We start from the raw sequence: 14,863 nt of genomic DNA on the forward strand, positions 1-14,863 counted from the left end.
CACACACCTTCAGTGGCTTCAGTTAAACTTTGCCCGGTGCTCAGCGAGGGTTCAATCTGTCGTCTTCAACCAAATAAAGGATCACATTGTGTAAGGATTAACTTTATTAACACCCACACAAAGATACACTCCCTCACACAACCAGGAGGCTGTGTTTCCACACTCCTCTCGGAGGAAGACGCGCCCCCGGATTCGCTGGAAGAGGGGAAGCCCTTCAGACGGACCACTTGATGGGATGCAGAGAGGAGAGAGGAGCTGCTGCCGTGGCTGTGCGTGATGTTCGAGTCGTCCATCAGGGTTTCAGCGCAACACGCCTGTAGCTGACATCGCAGGTAAGGTGATGTGTTTTAAATATGGACTGCGTGTTTGTGCGTCAAAACGCACCTTCACTTAACTTTTAGGAGGTGTTCCCGTGTTTGTTTGTTTGTTTGTTTTTTCAATTATAGCCACTTTGTTTTGGTCCGAGTCGTAGAATAATGCTTTTAATGTGTTTTTATGGTGAACAGTGGCCAGATTTAAGCACTGCAGGTGGTCACGGACCTATGTGACCCAGTGCTATCCAATCACATTCAGAAAGTCGACCATACACCAAATAAGTGTTTAGAATATTTAATTAATTTGATTTTGGTAATTATTGAATTACATTTGAATATTTAACAGTACTGAGTTTGGAGAATTAAAATTTTACACAATAAGCCCCCAAATCACCCCCCACCACCACCCCCACCCCAGTGTGTGGTCAGCTGCAGCTCTAATTTAGCTCAGATATTTTCTGCTCAAATGAAGGAGAATGGAGACCGTTATTTCAGAGGAAGCTCTGCTCCCAGAGAGGATGTAGCAACTCACATTGCTGGTCAGTGAGATCATCCTTGTTCTCCAGATTTAAATCTTCTTAAAGGCGTAACTCAGAAGATCTGCAAAGGTCAGCAAGTGACTTATGTTTGTGTGTAGTGTCAGAATCCAAAGATCAGCTCATCAGCTAATGTTTGCACTGAATACTGGACATAGACTGACTGACACCTCAAACAAGGCATGTCAGTCAGATGCTGCTCAGCAGGGACCCTATAACCTTTTCACTGCCCCTGTTATCAGGGCGAGATGGGAGTTTGACATTTCAGACATGCAGTTATCTTAACGAGCGACTGCATGAACTTAGTTGCACATATACAAGAGCTGTCCAGACTTGGCTCCTGCTCGGGTGTGAACATTTGAACCAAAGTGTCCAACTCCAGGCAAATTATTTCCTTCACGCATTTTCCTTTTCCGTGTTCAGAGGGATGTTCCTGGGTCTTGATAGCCATCAGTTAGAACAAAGATTTCTCACAGGGCTGTGCAACATGCAAATGAAATGGTGCATATTATAAATAAACAGAGCACTATACAGGCTCTGTTCAAATGATGACATATGAACATCCACTGGTAGATCTTAAATTGGTGATTGCTGTCTTGTTTCCTTATTTTTTGAGGATTTATCAATAAATGTCTGCTTTTTAATCTGGACCTAACGTGCTCTCTGTCTGTTTCTGTCATACATATACGATTAGAAGACTGGATTTTAATATTAAACATGAGCGGAGTGTTAAAAACTGATGTCAGAGTAAGTGTAAGTATTATGCCCGTGAGCCAAAAAGCTCAGTGTTTTTAAAGACAGTTTTTCCTGCTCTTGGCTCTGTATAATAATAATATAGTCATCCACCCAAACAATGATCTGGCTGTGAGGTCAGAAGCACCAACTGCCTGCTGTGAAACCTTCTGTTTGTGAAGAGCAGCCAATCAGAAGCAATTTGCCTTAAAGGCAATGATTTGTTTCAGAACCAAGGAGCTGTATCGAGCCTCGGTATAATAAAAAAAGAAAGAATTATAGAGAATGATAAGTCCCCTTTAATGACGCTTTACTCCATATATCAACTAATCAGCATCCCAGCACAAGTGAATGTCACATGTTCAGTACTCTGCAACAGATTTAGATGTTTAGTTTCCAGCAGGGAGACCTTCAAGTTCCCATATTCGTCCTGAATAAATATGAGAAAATAAAAATATGGAGATGGAAGTGATCATATTTTATTCAGATTTTATTCCTCTGAAGTGGAAACATGCCTGTTTGTCATCCCAGGAATGCTCGCGGCAGAAGGAGCAAATGACTGATATAACTGTTTTCACCCCTCACTTTTAGTGTCTTTCAGCTCATCTTTTGTTTTCTGGCCAGCGTTGGTTCACTCTCACTGTTCTCCTGAGTGTTAAAAAGCTATGTAAACTGTCTGTGGACTGCTGGCTTCGCACCAAACTGCAGACACAAAGTTAGAAACCAGCTGGTGAACACACTGGAGCACGTAGCTGCTAAAGAGGACAGATATTTGTCTCAGGAGTTTGCACAAACCAAACCAAAACAAGAATGATGTAAATGACTTTACATTTATCAGGTGTCCAGAAACTCGTCTCCAGTGACTGTTGCTCTGTTGCCATACCAGCCATTACGTCCAATATGACAGCTAAAGCTAGACCAGTATATCAGTAGCCGAGTGCAGATGTATCTGTTGGAAAATTATTAAGAAGATATAACAGTGCAGCCACACTGGATCAGGTTTATTAAGGGATAGTACTTTATTGTTACAGAGAACATTAACAAGGTTAATTTACGGTTTTTCAACTGTAAAATGTGTCATTCGGTCTGGATCTTGGTCAAACTTTTTTTTTAATGTAGCAGATATCATTAAAAGATCCTGCAGTGCTGTATCGTTTCTAAACTTCTAGTTCACATTAACAGCTTGGCTCTGCTGGGAAAAATCAGCTATTCCCTGTAAAGGATGTGTTTTACTCAAAGTCACTTCATGCTAATATTAAAGAATTTAGTTTTAGTCTAAAGTGACGATTAAAATACACAATTAAAGCTGTTATACTCTCTATGAAGCTGTTTTCACTGTCAGAAGTGCAATAAGATCCCATTTAATACAGACTTTCCCTTTAACATATACAGCCTCCTTCATACCGACCATATCTCATCCTCCCTCATACTCATACTAGAAATGTTAGATCATCTCTACAAGCGGCAGATATCAGCTCAAGGCAGATTATTTCTCTCCACTGACGCTCACTTCCTGCATTTGTTCAGGAGCCTCGCTGCTGTGCTGATATTTTAAGTCAAGGTTGAAAAAAAGCCATTTGTGCCTCTTTTATGTCCAGGAGAACATCTGGTTTTACAGAGGAGCACACTCACGATCTGGAAGAGTCTGAGAAAATTATTAAAAACGCTACACTTGAGTAAACCAGGAATTATAGACATGTCTGGTTGGTTCTGGTCTGGGAATTGTGTTGTCCAACTCCAGGATGTTGGCAGTAGAGCCTCTGAGACTGCACGATTCAAGGCAAGCCTCTTTAGCTGGGACACATCCCACTGACACATCAAAGGCCCGTTCAAGGCCTTAGCCCCCCTTTTTATTTCTACCAGAATGTATTTAATCATTTAGAAAAGTATGATAAATGGAACCAGTAAACAAAACAATCAAAATTATTTAGAACACATTCACACAGAATATTCCCAGTCAGAACACGGTTATCCATATTTGAAAAGAGAAAATGAAAAGAGGAACAAACGGGCAAACACAGCAACCTGTTCATGAGCAGTTTTAATGATTTGCATTTCGCTGCTTGGGAGCGCACTGCTATCAGGGAGTGCTGTCGCTATATAGAGTGGGTTCAATATATGACCCGTTTTGATATAAGACATCAAAATAGTGAAAATACATTGAGCTTTCTGAGACTTGAAGATTTGTGTCTTGTTTTCCCCAAACAAAGGTCCAAAATCCAGAGAACAGCTTAGAAGAAAAGCAAATGTTCTTCTTTTAGAACAGGGGTCCCCAATCCCAGTCCACGCGGGCCGGTGTCCCTGCAGGTTTTAGATGTGTCCTTGATCCATCACAGCTGATTTAAATGGATAAATTACTTTCTCAACATGTCTTGAAGTTCTCCAGAGGCCTGGTAATGAACTAATCATGTGATTCAGGTGTGTTGACCCAGGGTGAGATCTAAAACCTGCAGGGACACCGGCCCTTGTGGACTGGGATTGGGGACCCCTGTTTTAGAAGGTTTCAGATAAATTCTCTATCACTTGTTTAATTCTGGCATCTGGAGTTTGGCTGAGATTAGGAATCTCTTTGGTGAGAGTGTCCTGAGCTGAGATAGGCGGGGTAGGAGAAACCAGGGATCCAAAGTAAGTAAAGTTTATATCTGTAGCACATTTCACAGGCATAAAAGTCACAAAGCACGTACAAGAATTAAAACACAATTAATATAAGACGAGAACTATGTTAAATGAAAACAAAACAAATTAAAAAGCCTGATTAAACAGAAAAGTTTCAGTCAGCTAAACAGAGTTGGAGTCGTAATCTGTTCCAGAGCCTTGGAGTCACAGACTGCAAGGCCCTAACCCCCTGGTCTTGTACAAGGAACAACTAATAGATTTTGAGCTTGTGAGCAAAGAGCAACAATAAGTTAAGATAAAAGTCACGGGGAGAACATGCACACTCTACCCAGAAGGTCCCTGCTCAGGTTTGAACCCAGGAAGAAACCGTAACTAGTTGCCAGTTGTTACCATGTGACTTAGTTGTGTGAAGGTTATTTGGGATAAGCCCGTCCCTACCTTAAGTTGGTTTCAAATGTTGGTTGCCATGGTTACATGAGGTCTACAGGCAGACCGCGGTGGGTCTTGCTTTTTTGTTTGATAATTTATCGCATTCCTTTTTTTGGCGGGCGAAACAAACACAGTCTCCGTCCCGGCTGGTGTCATCCTGCCCGCTTCACATGTAAGTCATTTGGAAAAGAAAGGCCTTGTTTATGCCGACCACATGCGCTTTCATGTTCAGGCGGCGTCACAGTACACATGTGAGTTTTAGGAAGTGACCAGCAATTAGTTTATTTGTGTCTCCAAGTGCAGGTTTTCCAAAATATTGTCGTGTCACGTTCTCCCAGCCAGACACACGGCAGGGATGAAACCTGAGTTTAAAGTAATTACGATGGAGTGAAATTACAGTGAAATAAGACATTTTGGGTACCATCCTCTGAGTCATCTTCGTTTTTTACTATACGTGCTGTGAAATTGTTTATTCCCGTACATTTTCAAAATGAACCTGTCCAGACGCTACAAAACAAAGTTTATATTTATGGATAAAAATAGCACATTTGTATTTTGCTGTTGAAGTTAAGTCCAGTTTGTGCCCTACACAGACATTAAGAGCATATATTCACTGAGGTAACCATTTGTTTTTCCAAAACTAAATTAACCAGCAAAGTTTAAATGCACCAGAAGGTCATTTAAAAGCACTTACTGTTGTTCTGAAGAATCCCCACAGACTCTTCTACATCTGGAAGTAAAAATATTCAGCTCGCTGATTGCACAGACAGATTTTTCGCTCCAAGAAATGTTGTAAACAGGTTCTAAATCTCATTTATCTTCATTGGAGGGCATATTTTTATCCCGGTGGTCCAAAGAGTCACTGAGGATTCTGGAAAAACCATCACAGCAACAATATGTGGGCTTTTCAAGCCCCAAATTTAACAGAAAGAACACAAACTGGGAATAGCTCAAATCTGCTATGGATGCTATTTATATTTATCTGCATGGTTTATATAAACTCTGTATGGTACAAGTTACAGGTACAGTTACTGTGAATCAAAGCTGCCTTGAGCAAGTGCAGCTCATGTCCACAGAGTTCATGCTCACAAACTGCTGCTTTTATTAATCTGTTATTTATTTGTCACCAAGTAGTCTTTTCAGTTTATTTACTTAAGAAGTGTGCATGTGCCCCCGTCGAGTGCACACACACACATGCTCGGCCCCAACTTCCACAAATAGACTCAGAATCTGTGGGAAACCCTGCTGCATTTTTGTGACCATAATGAACCTCAGCATCATTTTTATCTCCATGTATAAAGCGTGTACATCCTGTACACTGTGCATTTGGTAAATTGCATCACACGTGAAGTCTTTAAGACTTTCTTTCAAGCAATTTTCTAACTACAGTTTTATACTTTAGTTGTATATCACTTTTTACAAGGCATGCTAGTAAGCTTGGGTGTTTCTGACTGGCATTATAATTAATTATAATTATTTAAACAAAAATTCAGGCTTAAACTGAACTATTAAGTACTACTGTATTTACCTTACAAAGTTAATTCTTACAAGCAGGTTTACACAAACACACAGTTAAATCAACTTCAACCATAAACACCAAAATGCTGGAGGTTGTTTCAAAGAGCAAGTTTATTGACATGTTGGCATTAAAGTGAGACATAGATCCAGATTTGAGGGGGTCTAAGTCTGTGTAGATAACCTTCTTCTCAGATTAGAGTCCGGTTTTTCACTCCACTCATGCATGTGTAACTCCCATCTGCCAGTTAAGAGATTACTTTCATGTGAGAGTCATAGAAGCATCTGTTTCCTCTCTCACAGCTAGCAACTGATCCCCAGTGATTCGCGTCACCATGCCAACTCCTGCGATCCTCACAGCAACCTGGAGGAGGAGCTGCTAGGTTTACAACTATAATTCCAGCTCTGTTAGCCAACATAAAGTGGATCCCTTCCTAGAGACAAGGAAACAGGTAGGGTGGAGTAACAGACAGAGCACCAATATGTAGTGATGAAGTCATGTTTTCTGTGCTGGGTTTAACAGTCTTTTCTGTTTCAGAGATGGTTTTCCAGTGGAGTCTCCGGCTGATTTTCATATTGCTAGTGAAGACAGGACTTGCTGTTGGATGTGTTTGTCCAGGAGCCACCATTATGTCCCAGTTTCCCTCCAAGGTTCCTGCTGATGTGTGTTGCCTGAACTACTCTGGATCTGCTTTCACCCGTGTGGACTGGTCTGTGTTTACCAATGAAACAAACATAGTGACACTGGATCTCTCCAACTGTAATATCAGCTCTCTCGATATCAGTGGCGAAGAGGCTTCTGGGGCCTCTGCATTGCAGAAGGTCTTTTTGAGTCATAATAGACTAAAAATGTTACCAAGTGGGTTTCTGGGGAGACAGCCCAGTCTGAAGGAGCTGGATCTGGCTGGGAACTTACTTCAGGAGCTTCCTGGGGACTTTCTAAAGGACTCCAACAACCTCCAGAAGTTGTTTCTACAAGAAAACCAGCTAAATTTCCTCCCTAGCTCTATATTGGACAATCCGAGGCTTCAAAAGTTGGAGCTGGATGGGAACCGCTGGGACTGCTCTTGCTTGTTAGTGGAAGGCCTGGAGGCAAGAAGGGAGGCTAATCGCACCATCAAACTGCAGGATCTGCTTTGGAACATGACCTGCTTCTCTCCCTGGCACCTGGCCGGCAGGACTGTGTTGTCGGTGAAGGTTTCCGATGCGTGTCGGCCAGCCGGCCTCACAGCGCTCTTCATTGTCCTTCCCCTCCTCGTCCTGTCCACCTTGCTGCTCTGCTGGTGCTGTGGGAGGACGAGGAAGAAAAAAGAAGTGCCTACTTTCAGCAGCTCAAAAAAGAGGCCTCACAGTTCCAGCTCCAACGGCCAGAAGCATCGCAGCAAACAGCAGCCTTCAGCGGCTGAGCAGGGTAAAGCTGGAGAGGGGATCCTGAAGAACCAGCTGCTGCTTCGCCCAGCATCCGCCCTCCTGGGCAGCACCAGGGACATCTATGAAGAAGTGGAGATCAAGCTGGGCTCAGTAGAGTCTCTTCCGCGAGTCACCTCGTGCCGCTCCAGCTCCACAGAGGAGAGGCAAGGCTCCCAGGAGCCTGATGGGGCCAATAATACAGAGCTGGACACGGTGAGTGTCACAGAAGTGATGAAAGACTCAGCTGACAGGGAGAAAGCTTACATGACTCAGTCAACCGAGTACTACAACCTGGTGCCAGGTATCGAACTGGAGGACTCGGACCATGGCGAGTACGAGAATGTGGCGACATCATCTTCCACCAAAGAATAGATCAGCATTACAGGAAATACTTTAAAAAATCTTTATTAGAATATTTGTGGCATTCACATGGTGCCTTCAAACCAACTTCCTGCATGATGAGGTCTTAAGATATTCCTGCCAAAGTTACTACAGGTTTCTGTCCTTCTTTGTGTTTTTGTCTGTCTTCTTTTTTATTTCATCAGAGCAGAACTACCTAGTCTCAGTTGGTTTGGCAACTGATCCACTTGATTCTCTCAAATATCTGAAAAGAGTTTTCCTTAAAATAGTCATATACTTGTGTCATAACACACAGAAAGTTTCTAGAAGTTAGCCTCCCATAGCATAAAGATACAGCAGGGCCTGCTCTGTCTGTACTGCCCTATCTGATAAATGCAGAAACTAAAGTTAAGCAGAAACAACACTGTAGCTCAATAAATGACAAATCTGTCATGGCTTCGATGCATGCTCACGCCATGGTATTTTAGAAGTTTTTTATTTCTGCTTCTGTGTCTGGAATAAATAAAGTTACGTTTTTAAGTTTAAAAGCCTGGAAATACCAAGATTTCTGTAATTAGTTTTGGAGGTTTGATAACAGTTTTACATCTAACAGGGAAGCGCTAACATGAAGATGCTAATGCTAGTCCAAAGCTTATTTAGAAATAAATTCATACATGTATTAGTGTCAGTGATCAGAGGCAGAAATACATATTGTTGTTTTTTACAGTGGACATGTTGACTTGTCATAGGTGGAAAAGCACAGCATTGATAACAGTGCAGTTTAAATTAGCAGTGAAGGACTTCCTGTAAGTCAAATGCAGCCGACACTGATGCGCCTGTTCTTAACCCACAGAAAAACATCTACTTTACACTAATTTGGTTTCTTTCAAAACCAGCACTGCTGTGTTGGCTTGCTTTGAGGCATAAATTTGGGTAACTAAATGTATACAAATTTAATGTTTTCAGTATTCTGGTTTGACTGGGCCTTTTTAAGGTGCTAGTATGTTGATGTCTAACCTGGGCAAAGCCAGATAGCTCTTTGCCCTTCATCGAAAGAAGACCTGTTATGTTGGTCAGCTCTTCTATGTCTGAAACAAGACTTTTTTTTATCTCCCTTTAAGCCAAGTTTCTTCTGATTGGCTGCCCTGTAGAAGGAGCAGATTTGAACAGCAGGAGTGAGGCTTTTGTGCTCGCAGCTATAGCTGTGTGCTTAGACCATATTACGATTACCCACTCTATATGACATTTATACAGCACCTAGAGGAGAAACAAAAGAGAAAAACAAATGCTAAAAGCAGAATGAAGCCTGGGTTTTTGGCTCACAGGCTTTATACACACAATTTAGACCTTTGGCTTTTACTACAAGCATCCAACATAGAGTACCTTACAAATTTCTTAGACCACCTGTCAAAAAACTAAGAAAACACAAATATTTCAGAAATCTTTCAAAGACTTGTTTACAACTGAAATAACTGAATTCACTGAACTAAATTTTTCATACTTGAATTTGAGACAGTATACTGGACTTCAGTGAGAGGCCAGAAATGAATCAAACATAACATTCAAACAGCAAAATTAAATTTTCTGATCAGGAATGCAAGTAAATCACTTTTATGCTCCTTCATAAAACTTCTTATATTCTAGCATAAAAAAATAACATTAAGTTAAATTATATCTAGTGATAATCAGGTGGATATACTACATCTGAGATCTCAGTCCAGAAGCCCTCAGTTCTAGGAAGAACAATGCTCCTTTACCTCTGTCTCCATACGTAACACACAGATCAGGGAGCTTTATCAGTCTATAACTGGGTAGAAAAAATAAATGTATTTCCCCAAATTTCCTATTAGTGTATAAAAAAACAACAGCCAAATCCAAACAATGCATTAACTAGTTACAGGGACAGTGTGGTCCAGCCTCCACAGTATCACAATGTGTGAGGAAGTGATTTAATCTGGAGCTTTTCCTGTGGGACCCGAGGAACGCAGTGACGGCTCAAAAGGGAGGCCTGATTTTCCTTTTTTCTTTTTTTTTTTCGCTTATGGAAAAACGCGGAAATAGATTTATTCTGTTTAATACTGAGTCGAGTGCAGTGTGCATTTAATGTCATTTTAAAGACAAGGAACGAGGATATATTTTTAACTGCTAAGTACAGCAGCCTTTTGTGTCTACTTTTTCTTTACCTCACACAACTGTCGTTGTTCCGGCCATTCCTGTTCGACTTGTTGTACCGAACGCAAGAGAATTCCTGATTAAGCTGCACAACCAGAAATATAGGTGCTTAACAATGACTAATCCCACCGCTATGTTCGTAGTTAATTTAGAGCTAAATGTAGAATGTAAAGCTAAGATGACAAATCTAATTTTATGTGTCTTTCATTGTTAAGGGAGGATAAAAGGACAGACAAGATGACGACGCTTGCTTTGCGTCACACACTGAAATGTGCAGAGAGTTTGAAAAAGGCCATGGCGGTTGGGCCTAAATGCTGGTTTAAGATACAAATCTAAGCAGTGCTTGTTCGGTAAAGTGGAGCTGAGACCTGCACGAAAGAAAACAGTGCTCAGCAGGGTTATTGTGACAGTGTAGGACACTCGATCCTTATCAAAGATGTGGAAAACAGACGGATGTCTCGCTCTCACACTTGCTGGTTTCGCAGGCTAATTGGTTTTTTTGTTCAGTGAAATACTGAGGGTGCAGCAAAGGGTGTGGAACTTCCTGCAATTGAAAAAAACTGATCTGTATTTTCCAGATGAGTTTTCACATATTTTACGTTTAAGCTTTATATATCAACATTGTAAGGTTGCCAAGTGCTCTTCGGTCAAAAGACAAATGCAAAGACAGTTGATTCACAAAACAGCTTGTTGTTATGTTAATGTAAAAGGGACATACAGCTACATGCCACTGATGTACAGTTCTGTGCATTTTAGATGTTATTCTCTGGTTATTATTTCAGTGCCTGTCAAGCTTTATATTTTTGTCATAGGTTTACATTGGCAGCAGTTATGTACTGGACTTTATTTCTGACTGAATAACCTGCTGACAAAATTTAATTTCACAATTTGTGAAATAGCCATGAAATGTGATTTGCTTGTTTGTAAATATGGACACAATTTGCCTCATTTATCCTGTGGTAGTCATAAATGTAGTATTTTAACCCAATCCACAGTCTTTTCCTCCACAGTCTTTTCCTAAAACTAACCAAGTAGTTTCGGTACCTTCATCTGGCCAAACATGCAAAAATTATATACAAGTTAGCATATTGTTAGAGTCAGGTTGTACTCTGTTACATGAATGTCTTGTCTTTATCCCCACCACTAAAGACAAAACATTTCCTGGAGTCTAAGTTCTAGTCACACAGCCCTGGAGACTGGTTGGGGACCTAGCAAGAGGTTGCTAAGGAAAAACATTTTCTTCCTGAATAGTTGGCAAGTGCTTCCTGGGTGTTGTTGGATAAAATTAATCAGACAGCGGTATATAGTGCTGCACCAAAAACCTCTGTGATTACTTTGATTGCCAACAGATTGCTGTGATTGCCCGTAGTTTGCATGGAGCATTCTAACTTGTCTGCAAACATTCGCCAACTCCTCACTAAGTGTTGTAGAACTGTGAAGAGTGCAACGCAAACTGGAAACTGAGACATTTTGCTTTCAAAGTGAAGTTTTGTGTGTTCAAGCCTGTTAGTTTCAGTCGTTTGACACACTTTTTCCGTGAAGATGAACATTCTCCAGTTCCTATTTTACATTACGCTTCTTCAATCTTCACTAACAACTGGTAGTTGGATAGCAAGGGTTTGCAGTGAAGTCTGTCTTCAATGCAAACTTTAGCAACCTGCTAGTAGCCAAAGCAATCACAAGGAGGTTTTTGGTACAGTTCCTAAGTCACCTAAGCCCGTGTGACAGAGAGTTTTGCTGAATTTCACCACATTTTAAAAGTTTAAATCAAATTCTATAATTTAGATTCAATTAATAAACATTTTTTTTAGTTTTTTTTTAACTTACTGTCGTTCTTATGTGTCCTTGTATATATATAAAAAAAAAAAAAACATTTGTTTTGACTATTTTGCTAATTACATTGAAGCAACACTGAGATTCAAATGAATTTTAGCTAATAATAAACTTACTTCATGAACTGGTAAAAATAAAATATTGTCTATGGTTTCTCAATATTAATTGAAATGACTAATGTTAAAAAAAATGTATTTGGTATATACAAAAAATGCATAAAAAGAGTGAGGCTAAGGCTACATGTAAAGTTAGCAATAAGTAAACCTTACCTCGTATTACCTCATATATGAAACAGTGTGTTTTTAATTTAGAATGAATGAAGTAGTCTCTTATGATGTGGTCTCTCCAGTTTTGTTTTGTTTAAAGTTTAGCCAAAGCTTGATATATATAAGATAACTTTAGCTAAATCACACTGATAACATTCAGGATTAGCATTTAAAAACAGTAGAAAGCTACGGTGAATGTACTATTAACCTTTATTTTTATTGTAACCTGTAAACCCACATTCTAAAGTTGTAAATGAATCATATATTTGGTTAATTTTCTTGCTAGTTAGCAAACATGCTAACTTTTGAAATTTTGGAAGAGGCATAAAAAAGCGCCAACTTTCAAACTTCACTACCTTAACTATACTTTTGACTGTATAAATACCTACAAGTCCAAAGGTTTACATGTTTCTAAAATTACATTCTAAATTACTGGACATTTGTGTTGTGCTATTGCTTAGTGTCAAATACATTTCAATAAGCACACTTTTTTTTTTTTTAGTGTTACGTTCCCCTGAGGGGTCTAGGCGGTGAGGGGGAAGTAACAAAAAGTGTCCGGGTCAGAAAAAGGAGACAAGAAGGCATGAGGGTTAAATTAAAGAGTTTTATTAAAGTAGCTCAACTAAAAGAGACGGACAAGCCGCTATCACCATTTAAGAAAACAAAACTCAGGCTTTTGTCAATAAAGTAAAACGTAAGCCAAAAAGAAAGAGCAGCTCACTAACTGCAAATACGGACATGAAGCTCACTAGCTGAAAACCACCAAAAACACAGCTCACTAGCTACAAACACTCAGCTCACAAGCTGTAACCACACTAATGGCACTCTGGCCCAGAAATCACCTTTCCCTGGGCTTAAATCTCCTTGATTACTGACGAGAGTCAGCTGCACAAAAGGGAAGTGTGGCACCTCAGGCAGAAGAGGTGGTGGGACACGCCCACACAGGCACCTTCAGAAGGAGGCCCTGCTAGGGCCGTAACATTTAGACTAAATATATTTGAATTTGATTAAATTTAGTCCTGCTGGGAAATTAAAATTGCCCAAATTAAATAATAGGATACATGGAATCCGAATATTTAAAAAAGTAATCAAACTTTATAACCCTCCTTCATTTTAACATAAACGAGCTTTGTTTGACAAACTGTTTGTTAGCCTAAAAAGCCTGTTAGACATCTTAGTTAATAGGCTATGTAAGCTAGTTTAATCTTAAGTCCGGACCAGCAAAATCATTGTATATGTTTTATTGTCTTTGAACAAAGATTTAAAAAAAAAAAGAAAAAAGAAAACTAATAAACTATCAATTCATAAAACAGTTGATAAACAGCCTGAGATGTCTTAAAAGTGTCAAATATAAGTCAAGGCTTGGGATTTTTTGTTGTTTGTTTGTTTTTTATAATTAGTCAGTCTACTTTCATTAAGAAAGGCTACTGTTGTAAAGGAAAGAAAAACAAACTACGTTGGCTTGTTTTTGTGGTGACAGGCTAAGTGTAACGTTGTTGTTTTTTCAGTAAAAATGCTGTAAAACTGACAATGAGTCAGATATCTGCCTGAGACAAAATTGTGTCCTGATTCTCTGTAATGTTAACACTTTGCAAATGCTGCAGACAGATTTTGTGCCATTAGCTACATATTTGACACTCCGTAACGTCTTCAGTATCGCTGAATCATTAGTAATCATTCAGATGTAAAATGGCAATACTGTATGTAATAAAAGCACTGATTTTTTTAACCACATTTATACAGGAAGATGCACTATGTTGATTGTGTATACACTTTAATATTGTTGACAGAGAAATAAAAGCTTGTCTTTAAGTATTTGTGTTCAGTATCTCTGAAAACAGACTCCTAATCTTTTTCTGTTCCCCTTTCTGCCCTGGCAATGACCCAGGCTGACCCCAGCTACCTGAAATCCCTCTTTTGAGCTCTAATTTCACTCACCGTGGGAAGTTGTAATTACAGCATTGGGTTACCAAAATGATCGGCATGGAAGTGCCATTCTCAGAGATCTTAGCCACAATCAGTAGCCAAAGGCAGGAAATGACTAGGCTGAAACATTTGTACGTATCCATGGATGCTAATCTGGGCGTGTGTTTCATCTATAGATCAAGATCACAGACGAACCATTGTGTGTCAGTTTGATACTCACGAGGGAAGCAAAGTAAAAAGCAAGACTTTTAAGATTTCTGGAACCAGTAATAAAGAGAGAGTTTTGACATAAAATGCAAACAAAGTGTTAAATATGTCAGATGTTCCTTTGATTGTTTTCTGTCAATAAAGGAGCCTCTGGGTGTCTCTGTTTATGAAGTAAATACAGGCCTAAGGGCTGAGGCTCAGAGCCATGCTGCACATTACAATAATGCCACCTAGTGTCAGGAATTGAGATTAGTTCTTTTTTAGCGTGGATATATATATATTTTTTAAATCTCCTAGTAAAACAAAAATCAGTGCAAATAAAAATGTAAACACTGTGAGACTCGGATTCAGGCTGGGAATGGGGAAGTCCACACTGATTGCTGATCCAGGCTCCAGTGGAGGATACATGGCCTCATAAATGTCCACTCAGAGGTGAGCAAACAGAACCAGTGTCCAAAGCAGGGCTGGAAAAGAAGAGTCTGATTTACAGTGAGGAGCTGTAACTATGTGAAAAACAAACAAGTGAGCTAAGCACAGCAACCAGTTACAAAGGACGGAGACTGGAGGG

The 14,863-nt window shown here is 39.9% G+C and overlaps 1 protein-coding gene across 2 annotated transcripts; it reads left to right on the forward strand.

Moving 5' to 3' along the window:
• Nucleotides 1–66: 66 nt before the first annotated feature.
• On the forward strand, nt 67–13,977 carry LOC146687334 (uncharacterized). Of its 2 annotated transcripts, none has more exons than XM_085439266.1 (3): nt 67–332; nt 6,446–6,594; nt 6,681–13,977. In XM_085439266.1, exon 3 carries the CDS (start codon nt 6,683–6,685, stop codon nt 7,922–7,924), a length of 1,242 nt encoding a protein of 413 aa, XP_085295392.1. In that variant the 5' UTR covers nt 67–332; nt 6,446–6,594; nt 6,681–6,682; the 3' UTR covers nt 7,925–13,977. The 2 variants fall into 2 exon arrangements, with proteins under 2 accessions (XP_085295392.1, XP_085295393.1); XM_085439267.1 differs by lacking the exon at nt 67–332 and adding an exon at nt 4,694–4,799.
• The last annotated feature ends 886 nt before the right edge of the window (nt 13,978–14,863 follow it).

This window comes from Copadichromis virginalis, linkage group LG18 (assembly GCF_057382275.1).
Source record: "Copadichromis virginalis isolate Kocher_CV1m ecotype Utaka linkage group LG18, C_Virginalis_male_GT1.1, whole genome shotgun sequence".
NCBI lineage: Eukaryota > Metazoa > Chordata > Actinopteri > Cichliformes > Cichlidae > Copadichromis > Copadichromis virginalis.

Excerpts from the sequence above, each read along its gene's own strand:
- LOC146687334 (XM_085439266.1), top strand. The coding sequence starts at position 6,683 with ATGGTTTTCCAGTGGAGTCTCCGGCTGATTTTCATATTGCTAGTGAAG.